At 32.3% G+C, this 12,081-nt stretch overlaps 1 protein-coding gene across 4 annotated transcripts in view; it reads left to right on the top strand.

Moving 5' to 3' along the window:
• The window catches only part of NT5C2 (5'-nucleotidase, cytosolic II), a 73,991-nt gene that overhangs the window by 29,770 nt on the left and 32,140 nt on the right, over positions 1–12,081 (top strand). For all 4 annotated transcript variants that reach the window (XM_016154496.2, XM_016154498.2, XM_016154501.2 and 1 more), the window contains one exon: positions 10,418–10,491. In XM_016154496.2, the coding sequence (XP_016009982.1) occupies positions 10,418–10,491 (74 nt within the window). The remainder of the gene's footprint in view (positions 1–10,417; positions 10,492–12,081) is intronic.

Raw genomic sequence — 12,081 nt, 5'->3', positions numbered from 1 at the left:
ACCAGTCTAAGAGTGGAGTTAGAAAGAGATCGAAAGAAATTCAGCTGAAAGCTTACATTGTTAGTATTTCACATGTAATCTACTGTTAAAGTTACTATTGCATTTTTGAAAGACAACATTGAGGGTGGATAATCTCAACAGGAATTTAGTGAGTTATAAACACCCTGTTTACTCTGTGGTAAACTCATTTTGTTTTTTGGTAGAAAGTATTTATGAAGATTGCAAACAAACAGTAGTATCTTACCAAAGAGTTTTAGATAGAAATGAGTATAGTTTAAAAATTCAAAGGCATTTAAAAATAATTGTACCTTTAGAAAATGGTGTGAAACATTGAATGAAAACAACCTGTGATTTTGTTTTTTTTCTGGGCAGTATAGGCAAAAAATAATTTTGAGTAGAATCCTATTCCTCTTCACTTTGCACTGTAAAATAATTCTTTTAGGTTTTTCATTTTAATATTTTCTCATGCTTCAGTCTGAATTGTAATCGATTTTCTTTTTGTGACTACTGTAAGGTGACTCGGAAGTTAATGTGTGCATACTGTTGATTATCTTAATTCTAGCCTTCAGGCAAAACTAGACCTTAGGGAGACCTTCCCTTTGATTAAATAGGACATAGATCTCTCAAAAAATTTATTAAGAAGTACAGTAAAATTTTGATTTTGTAAAAGCTCTTAATTTTTTCATTTAATTCTTTGTCCTATTAGAAATTTTAAAGTAGTTTGAGTCTTGTGCTTATAATTATTTTAATCTAATTATGTATTGATTACAAACAAAATGAAATTGGCTGACTTTACTGCTATTTTAAACCTTATTATTGAATAAAGAGAACAAACCATGGTATAATTCAGTATTATTCTTAGACCACTCATGACATCACTAGAATTTTGAGGTTTCTTTAAATATGAAAATTACGAAAGGACTGCCTCTTTAGGTTTGTATGTTTTCTTTCCTTCCAGCACTGGTTATAAATCTTCAGTTGTTAAACAATTTTTCTGATAAAGATTATCACAGTTCTGTTATATTTGTTAGTCTTGTACACATGGTTGTTTATAAAACTAGTTTGTAGATTTAAGAACTGTATTTCTAGTTGCAGTCAAAATCTTGGGAAGTAATTTTTTTCCCTGTGGTAAAGCATATATAAGAATTGGTTAGTTAGAAAGAGAGTTATATAAACCAAAGGACATTTATAAGGGCTGAGATTTTTTTTTTAGGTTTATTTCTAGGGGCCCTTAGGGCAGTTCCTCCACAGTGAGCCAAGTGCATTTGAATTTCATGGATCACATAAATGAAATCAGTTACCTTTTATTCTCTTTTGCTATCTCAAGAAATAAATGAATACATTTTGTACTTTGGGATGAAAAGAATTCTTATATTCACAATTTTTGGATGTGTGATATTTCGATACATAGTAAAGTCTCTCATTTGGTATCTATGAAATATTTCCTAATAGTGATAGGAAAGGATTATTATTAGAGTTAAATCACCAAAAATTATATTTGAGCCTTATGTAAACCTTGATTATTGTAATTAAGACAGTGCCATATTAGTGTAAGGCTAGATTTATATAATCATGAAACCTAATAGGGAGCTCATAGACCTACGCATATATAGTGAATTTACTTTCAGCAGTGAGGCCAAGATAATTCAGTGGCAAGAGGTTAGTCTTTCAAACAAATATGCAGCAACCACTAAATATTCACATAGGAAAAAAAGAACCTCAGCCTTTACCTCAAACCATATAAAAAAAATAATGCAAAATGGATTATACCTAAACATAAAAGTTAAAAATAAAGTGTAGGTGAAAATCTTTGTGGCTTTGTGAACTAGATAAAGATTTTAGATAAAATACATGAAAACATGAAAGACAGTTGATGAATTGGGCTTTATCAGAAACAAAAAATACTCTACTTTTTGAAAGGCATCGTTAAGAAAACAGACTGGGAGAAAATACTCTCAGTGTATGTATATAGCCGATAAAAGACATACCCAGAATATAAAGAATTTTTGCAACACTCCAATAAGGCAAACAACCCGATTTAAAAATGGGCAAAAGATTTCAATAGATACTTTGCACAAAAGATATAGCCAATAAGCACTTGAAAAAATGCTCTACATTATTAGTTATTAGGGAAATGCAAATTAAAACCACAGTGAAATACCACCATACTCACTAGAATGACTAAATAATTAGAATGACTAAAATTAAAAACACAGTGTGGAGCAACTGGAACTCTCATGAGTTGCTGGTGAGAATGCAAAGTAGAAGACAGTTTTAACAGTGCCTTTTAAAGCTAAACATAAACTTACCAAATGACCAAGTAATTCCATTTTTAGGTATTTTTTGACCCAAGAGAAATGAAAGCATATGTACACACAGATTTGTGTATGACTGTTCATAGCAGCATTGTTTATAATAGTCAACACTAGAAACATCCCCAAATATCCATGAACTGAATGAATAAACAAATTTTGTGGTATATCCACACACTGAAATACTACTCAAGAGTTAAAGAACTAATTATGATACATATAACAGCACAAATGAATCTCAGAAGTATTGCTCTAAGAAAAAGAAGCCAGACACAAACTACATGATGCTTGATTCCATTTATAAGAAAACTATAGTGACAAAGCACATTTCAGTGGTAGCCTGGGGCCAGAAGTTGGGGAGAGTTTTGCAAAAGGACATTAAGAAATTTTTTGAGTTCATTGTGGTAGTTATATTAGTGTATATAATTGACAAAACTCACCAAACTTTACACTTAAAATGGGTGAATTTTAAGTAAACCATAACTCAATAAATTTGGTGGGGAAATGAGACTTGAAAACCACCTCAACTTGCTTATTTAAAATTTTATAAATAAAAAGGTTATTCACATTCAAGGGAATATATTTGGAGAAATACAGGTGCTTTAGGTGAATAATATAGAAAAAAATACGCCTTCCTTTCAGTGGCATCCTTGAACTCTAGTCCTCTGGAATTGTTTGAATGCCTTTTATTACTAGAGCTGCTGTCTTCGGGGTAAGAGGCCAAAATAAATTTTATCACTTGCTTTTATTTTAAATTCTAAATTTTGACTTCTCTTTTTCATTTTAGATATAGTAAGCAATTTGTGTTTGTGCTAACAATAGCATAGGTAATGATATTTTCTTGTTTTTATTCCACAGAATTCAACTTTGATATTTTGTTGCATTTTATAAATTATCCTCTATACATTGGTCTTTTTAAAAAAAAAACTAGGGAGGAGAAGTAAAAAAGACTTTAGAGGAAAATAGGAAAAAAGGGATTGGAAAAATGTGTGTTTAATTAGACTGAGGTTTTAGAATAGTAAATTTATTTTCAGAAGTACTGATATTCTGGTTTCTCCCTTAATTTGTATGTTTTTTAAAAAATTGTTAGTTCTCTCATTTATTCCCCACTATCCTGCTCTCATTATTGCAGTTTCTTCATTTGAGAATGAAGTGAATTTTAATGTCTTTTACTGAAACATTTTTGATGATTCTCCTTAAAGTTTGCTTTGAGACTTTGGTGGAAAAGATAGTATAAGCAATACTCTTAGTGTCTTATCACTTTTAAGATACACATTTTTCACATTTAAACATCTCTGAAATTGGGCTGCATCTAGCAGTATATGTCTTAAAATTAAGTTGAGTTCTAGAGAAGATTTTATTTCTTTCAGTCACCTAGGGCAATAGTAACCAATCTAGTATTATAAATTCAGGCCACAAGCCTACATGACTGACTTGTTCAGATTCTTAATATCAAGGCTGAAATGCACATATTTCCTCGTGTTCTTCTATGTTGCAGGTTTATTTCTCCTTTATTTTTGTATTATGAGTATAGCCCTTTGTTATCTTAGCTTTATGAATCTGACTTTTCCTGAGCCTTGTCCACTCCCCCGTTGACTCCTCCCCTTGTTTCTTAGGACAATATAATATGGGTGAGTTTTACAATTAATGGCATCTTAAATTTTAATCATCTTTACTTTTGTTCTGTGTATGCCTTCATACTCACTTTTTGCTGGAACTTTTTAATATCGAGTAATTGAGTATGAATGAATATTGTAATCAATGTTTTATTTTAGAAATGGTAATATTCTTGTTCAGACTTTTAAAGCACATGGTGCTGTTCTCCTGACACAATCTGATAAACAAAATGTATTCTTCCAGAGAATATTCCTCAGAGAAAATATTAAGACAAATTAGTAAAAAAGTATTGGCTGGGATTTATGAAAACAAAAACTAATGTTACTGCATTTATAATCCAGTCCAAAATTTCTTGTTGTGTCTATATATCCATGGTATTTGAATTTTCAATTTTTAGGAATTCATTTCATAAATTAGGAAGTTCTTACCTATATTTTTTAGATCACTAAGCATACTTTTTACTGAAGGATAGGAACACAAAGGCGAGTAAGGTCTTGCCATTCAGTTTTTAAAATAACAACTTAATTGAGATATAGTTCACATACCATTCAATTCACCTTTTTAAAGTGTGCATTTCAGTGGTTTTAGTATGTTCACAGAGTTGTGCAACCAACACCACTATCTAACTTTAGAACAAAGGAAGCCCTGTACTTATTAGCAAAAACTCCCCATTCCCACCTTTCCACAGCCTCTAGCAACAACTGTTTATTAATTTCTTAGTTTAAGTTTAATTTTACTTCAGTTAGATGTGGTGTCTGATTTTTATAAGGCCCTATGCTACATGTTGGGGAGGTAATAAAACCTCGCCTCAAAGTTGATAGAACAGCAAAGAATAAGCTACCTACCTGTATATTTATGTATGTAACAAAATATATTTAGTGCCAGAATAAAGGATTTTGCATATTTAGACCTCTCAAATAGATCACAACTTTATAGAATTTTAGTTGGTGGAATCTTTTTCATTAGATAGGATAGTATTCTGAGACCCAGAGGCATCACCGTCACATAGTTCTGTGGCACAGCCAGAAGAGTTTCTTGAACAAATCACTTGAGATTGCTGGGTCTTGAAAAATAAGATGGAGATAACCGAGGGAGGACATTTCAGGTATAAAAAACAGCATAAACAAAGCCTCAGCATATCTTTAGGAAATAGCAGGTAGTTCATTTTGATTATTAGAGGAAAAGGCGCATGTTGTGGAGAAATGTGAAATAAAACTGATTTTGGAAAATGGTGAAAGGCTTTGAAGACCTTGACTATACAAAAATGTGTAATTTATTAGTTTGGTAGGTGGTGAGGAATGTCTAATTGTTATTAAGTAGGAGAGCAACATGAATGGAGCTGTGCTTTAGGACAGTGCTTCTCAAACTCTATAAATGAAAGACCAGTTTAAAAATATATTCTGGTGTTTTAAATTGATACCCTTATAAAGTGTAATAAAAATTACTAGAAAAATGAAAACATTAAAATGTAAGTCTACATTTTTTTATTAGACATTTAGCAAACAAAAGTTTTCTGTCAAATTGTTATGAGTTTTTAAAGAGTTGCAGTTTCTGTATATATCACATCATGAGTTGGAAACAACTGCTCACAGACCAACATTGGTCTGTGGACCATACTTTGAGTAGCACTACTTTAGAGCAATTAATCTGGCATTAGTGTACAGGTGGAGCAATTGGAAGATAGTTGCTGAAGAGCTAATGAGGACCTGGACAAGTTGTTAGTAATGTGAATGAAATGAAAGATCTGGATTCCAGAGACATTTAGAAATTTAAATGAAGGCATATGAGGTGATTGTGGGTGATGACCTGGATTTGAGGGAGAGGACATAATCAAAAGTTATTAACTAGATTTTACGACTCAATTGGAAAATGAGAGAGTGTCAATAACAAATAGGACTAGTTTGGGGAGGAAGATACTAAAATTAGATTTTCAACAAAAATTTACATTATAGTATTTTTCTGTTAAGTTAAACATACACAGACGCAGAGAGAGACATCATTTGGTTCATAATCTCAATTTGCACTCTCAAAAAAGCACTTGTAACTTTTTCTTTTCTTTTTTGATTGTAACAAACTTTGAGTATATAATTACACAAACCCGTAACCAAAAGATTTTATACTTGTATCCCTAGTCTCATTTATTGTTGCAGTAACTGCTGTTGGGCGCTTGGCCAGGAAATTGTGACTCGGCAGGGGGAGGAGTTAGTGATGAAGTTCACCATTGCCAAAGAAATTCTATTCCAAATGGATTCGTGTGGAGCAACAGTGATATCCAATGACAAGTTAAATTAGACACAGAGGTGTTTTCTCCAACGCTGTCTCAGAAGATACATGCTGTTGAGGGGCCTAGTTCAGACTAAAAAAGTCTTTTTGAAGTTAGGTTAAAGTCACACAAAAAATATACCAGGGACTTGAAGAAGAATTTGTTATGTGACTTCAAGAACTAGTTGACTCAGATAGTTTCACACTTTCCAAAACAGCAACCAGTGACAGATGAGGTAATGCTACTTTGAATTATGAATTAAATCTCAAAACCATTGAGTTTGCTATTTACGAAATTTCAAATTTAGTAAATTGCATGTTCAGGCTCTTTAAGTGTGTGGATATTAGATTCCTGTTCTTAAAGCACATTATGTTAATAGTCTCATTTCTTATGGCTAATATCTATTTGGATAGAATTTCTTCAAATTTTATGCCTTAACTACAGTGGAATATGATAGTAAAAGCTGTCACATTTATCTTTGTGTTGAATTCTGTGCCCGGTTTTATAGTGTTCTGTGTCTGTCTCCTAAAGATTGTTTCTCTTGTTAATGCTTAAATCTGTATATTGCAAATGACTTAGTGTCTTTGTAGGAATTTCTGGCTGATAATTGCTTTTTAAGGTTGGATCCTCAGTTCAGTCATGCTTTCTAGGGTGGCGGCTTTGTATTTTATTTAAAGCAAGCTTTGGAAAGTTAATTTCACAAATATATTCAAGCTCTTAAAGACAGAGGTGGAGTATGTTTCACTGGTTAATAATTTAGAAAAGTGACACCAAAGTAAACTGGCATTGGCAAAGAAAGATACAGTCAAGGTCCTGGAACCAAGAGAAATTTTTGGATTCCCCAAGCAGATATCTTTTTGTTTAAAATGTGTGGTGGGGCAGTAAGCTGGTCTTTTAATTGATATGGTACCTTATACTTTCTTTTGTTATAACAGTGAAGAATAGGTACTAGTTTGAGGCCAAGAGATTAGTTTTCCTTGAAGACTATATCCTAGAGACATGGTATTTCTGGCTCAGGGCTGCCTCTCTGCTGAAGTCAGTGCATACTTTGAGCATTTGGATGTTTATTATCTTTGTAAATCTTAGCATATACTACATTATTACAGTTCTCTATACTGCAGCTGTTCCATTCTGTCATGTAGCTTTCCTTATGGACTTTAGATATATTTGCACAAGAATTAGATTGAATTCCCTATTGCCGCCTCCTCCCATGTTTTGTTGCATAAGCTAGGGAAAGAACAGGAGAGACAAGAATATATATATGGGGTTTTACTTTCTGTTTAATAATATAATTGAATTAGAAGGGGAGACAGGAGTGATTGTTTTACTGTTTTAAGTTGAGGAATTGCTTCTGTAGGTGAGGGTACTTACTTTGAAAGAAAAGGTTAAGGATATTTGATAAAAGATTTTCATAGGAAAATGACTTATTTTCTAATTTTAGGCATCTGGAAAGTCTTTCCTAGAACTACCTTATGAAAGGCATCTTTTAGAATATATGTCACAGAATGGTATCTGCTTTGTTGTAGACATTCACCCAATTTGTTGATTGAATAAAGTGAGTAGTCAAAGAGGAAAGAGTGTGACTTGATGGATATTTAGCAGTGATTATTTTGACCAAAAAAAAAAAAATAGATTTTCATGTTAATGATATATGTCATTCCCGGAGTCTGGATAATACATAAGATGCATTATGATGTTTATATCCTTTAAAAATATATGATAAGGAGTCCAGGCTTTATTTCTGTTCTGGCAAAAAAAGAAACAGGTAAACTATTTTGCTGGGTCTGTTAATAATTTCTTTCTACCCTTAGTAGTGATTGAGTTGATAATTAGCCAAATCTCCTTTCTCCCATGATTTTGGTGTGCCTGAAACTAGCTTGTATGGTTCTTCTATCGGAATCAAAGCTATTTTTTTTATTATGCAGTCCCACATATCTCTCTCCTGAATTGTATCGCAAGGAAAATAATCTTCCTAGTCTCTTCCTGCCTGAATTCCCACAGAATATTTTAGGCATGTCAGCTGTTTGGGCTCTGAGCAAGGATTTGATCCAGTTGGCCCCCTAGCTTGAATTGAAAGTGTGTTTGAAAAGTGTAAGCTTCTGTCGTAACATTTAGTTTCCAGAGTTAGAAACATTATTCTGTGTTTTTTACCCCCTTTTTTTTGGCCTTCAAAAGGATTTATGTAACTGCAAAAAGATGGTAATAAAATAGGTACTGTTATCAGTAAAAGCAGGGTGAAGTTTGATGAAGCACTGGAAGGGTCATGGCGATATATTTGGGCTTGTGGCACATTTAAAAAAAGGTTTGGGTAGGTGTCGTTTATCGTCTATTTCCTCGTGTTTTTTTTTTCAGCTAGCCTACTCTTTTCTTCCCCTTTCATCCATTATTAACCCAAGGCAAAGTAAATATTGATTTTCTAAAACACCAGTTTTTTTTTTTTAGGAAAAGAAAGTATAAATATTTTATGTAATGTCTCTCTTAGGAAGTAAGAGTTTTATAGAGCTGATCTGTGCATAGCACATGAGATAAGTAATGATTTTCATATTTTTAGGGAGATAAAAGTTCTGACTTCAAGGGCCTGCTGAGTTTAAGTCCTTGAGTAAAGTAGTTTTAAGTTAATATTTGGTTATTTGTCTGCATTTAAAATTGGTGCATACATTCTGAGATAATAGGAAAAATTTTCTATTAAAATTTAAAACAGTATTATATATGTTAGTGAAGAATTAAAAAAAAAAAAAAGTCAATCAATACCTACATCAGTGGTTTCCAAACTGAGTATTCTATCAGTTAAAATATGTAACATTCTTTCCTGTAAGTACTTATTCATAAATTATCTATGCTATGGTCTTTACTTATATATGGCAGAAAACATACACAAATTATACATTTTAAAAGGATGAAATAAACAGCAGCAGAAGATCGAATATTTTTTTTGCATTCGAGTGGAATATTCTGCATCTCCGGGTGCAGTCACACCTCTTTGGAGACTGTTGACCTAGATCATTAATGAGGAAGCCCAGCCCAGGCATCTTTCTTTTTAAGTTTCCTAGGTGATTTGAAGCAGTCATTTCTCACTGTTACTAATGAAATAAAGGCAAAGAAAAGGTTCAGTAATAAGGATAAATCATTCAGTAATTTTGGCCACAAAGTTGCAGATTAGATGGAAAGAGTGTTCTTACTTTCAAAGATGATTAAAATTTACTCCAAAACACTATCAGGATGATGCTCTACCATACTCTTTATTATATGTTTTGTTTCCCCTGTCTTCATAGTGATCTTTCTGAAATTTGAATCTGATTATTTCATTTCCTCAAAATCTGGTAATTGTTCTGCCTGCAGGATAAAGACCATACCCCCTAATGTGGCATGCAGAATCTTCATGATTTTGACCTATTAACCTTTTTAGCTTCATAGCTTTTAATGCCCGTCCCCCCCGCCCCAGCTCCTCTAGAAAACCTCCTTTTGCAAAGACAAACAGAAAAGCAAACCAAAGAAAACTCCTCGGCTTCAGCCACAATAACTGTTTTATTGTTTATTATAAATCCTGTGCTTGCTTGGTTATTCTGCCTGGATTGCCTTTTCTGCTTTGTTCTTCTAGAAAACTTCTGCTGATTGTTTAAGATTCACCTCAAACATCTCTTCTGGTTTCTAAACAATTGATGCTCTCTCATGCATGATACGTTATAGCATTTATTGAATTACTGTAATTATTTGCTTGTAAGTTCCTCTCCTACTAGGCTGAATTTCTCAAAGGAGGATATTCTGTGTTAGACTAGAATTCCATGAGAGTAGGTACTCTTTTGTTGCCTGCCATATCACAGTACCTGGTATTTAGTAGGCATTCAGTAAGTATTTGTCAAATGAATCTGTTTACATTTATGTATATAGTGTCTGGCGTATGGTAGGCTGAAATGAACCTTTGTTTATTAAATGGTGAATGAGTGAATGAGTTATAAATCTTAGAACTAAACTTATTTGGGGGGTGATATTTTGAAACAGAGAAATTTTGAAATTTTGAGTAAGTAGCATTGTTAATACCAAGACACAATAAGAAAATATACATATTTTCATATAATATCCGGTTTCCCTTTAAGGTATAAGATGACTTTTAATATTGGTATTTAAATGAGAAAATTTAGAAAGATAGTAAAATAATTCTATTAAACTTAATTATTTCTTTTGTTTCAGTGTTAATTGAAATACCATTTTTTACTCTTTTCTTTAGGGTGTTTGTGAATCGAAGTTTAGCCATGGAGAAAATTAAGTGTTTCGGGTTTGATATGGATTATACACTTGCTGGTGAGTAGCACTTTTTGCTTTGGATATAATACAGTGGGTCCACAGTAGGCAATTCAATCAACAGTTGTTGATTAATCATATTATCAAGCTGTTTCTATTGAAGTTTGTGAATATGGAAATTACCAGATCTGATGATTGGGCACTTTTGCCTTTTATTCTCTTAAGATGTTCTTCAAGGATGGAATTTTCTATCTCTTAGTCTACCATAAGGTAAACTTGTATTAGTTAAAAATTTTAATGTTACTCTTACGACAAATGGAAATGTATTTTTTATCGAAAGAGTTGCACACATGTTATGTAAAGACTTTAAAAACTAGGGCAAAACTAGGGCCGTTAGCTTTGTTTTTTTATCAAATACCTTAAACACCAGCACTATGCTGTTATTCCTTTTTATCTTTTAGATATATTTGAAGTAACCAGTATATCAATAGTTGCAACATCTTTTCAGAATTTATATAGTTTTTATTAAAATATTTGCAGTCTGGTACAAATATTAATGAAAATGTCATTTAAGAAGTAGGGATGAGAGACAGAGTTGAGCATGTGTGCATCTATATGTGTGCTTGCATGTGTGTACAGCAATGATAACAAAAGAATCAAATTTTCTCTAAAATATATTGTGTTTATATATACAAAAACTTTTAAATTGTATAAATTCACTTCAGGAAATTTATATAACAGTATTAGAAAACTGACTTTCGTCTCAAACAAATCTCAATTTGATGTTCAATTTAGGCTACAAATATCAAATTACAAATTACAAATAAGTGCTTATTATATGCCTATGAATAATATAAATGTACAAAAATGAGCAGATGCAGTTTATAGGTACTTGCCACATAGATGTGGCCACGATATTTACCAAACAAGTTATGTATTAAAAACATATACTGAATTGATTTGAATTTTTGTTCCATCCATACTCTTATTTGGCTTTTTATTGCCTTAAAGGTTTTTAGCGGTTTTTTGGGGCAGCACTTTGATTCTTTTATATTTTTCTAATTAAACACAGGCACTTTTGGGAGCACTTGTCAGAAAGCAGTGTAGATCTGTTGTCCAAATTGGGAGAAAATCCTACAGTCTCTCCTCTTTCTAAAATTCTAGCTCACAGGGAAAGGAATGGTAAGGTATCTGAAAGAGATATTATCTAGGCAGAAGTAGAAGTTAATGGGGTCAAAAAGTGACAGACTTTTTCCCCTTAGTTACTAGGACAATCTTATTATACTGAAATAGTTCAATAAGTATTGAAAACCTGTAATGTGCCTGGGGATTTTGTTACTGTGGTAGCTCTCCCCACAGAATAATGAAGAAATGAGTTCTATTGAAAAAGTCACTGAATTTTAGTTTCTAAACTTTAAAAATACCTTATGATTTCTTTCTTTTCTTTTTTTTTTTTTAACCTCACTTCATATTTAAATACTTACTCTTAGTCTGGACCCTAATATACTGATTATTAACAGTTTTTAAGTGCTTATTATATGCCAAGCCCCGGTCCAAGTGTTTTATATAGGTTTTCTCATTTACTACATGGATTATCTCATTTACATCACTTATTTAATATTTACAGACATCATGAGGAAGATGCTACTA

Source organism: Rousettus aegyptiacus, unplaced genomic scaffold (assembly GCF_014176215.1).
Source record: "Rousettus aegyptiacus isolate mRouAeg1 unplaced genomic scaffold, mRouAeg1.p scaffold_m13_p_6, whole genome shotgun sequence".
Classification (NCBI taxonomy): Eukaryota; Metazoa; Chordata; class Mammalia; order Chiroptera; family Pteropodidae; genus Rousettus; species Rousettus aegyptiacus.
The sequence above is the reverse complement of the archived record's forward strand: the minus strand, read 5'-3'. Positions and strand labels throughout refer to the sequence as shown.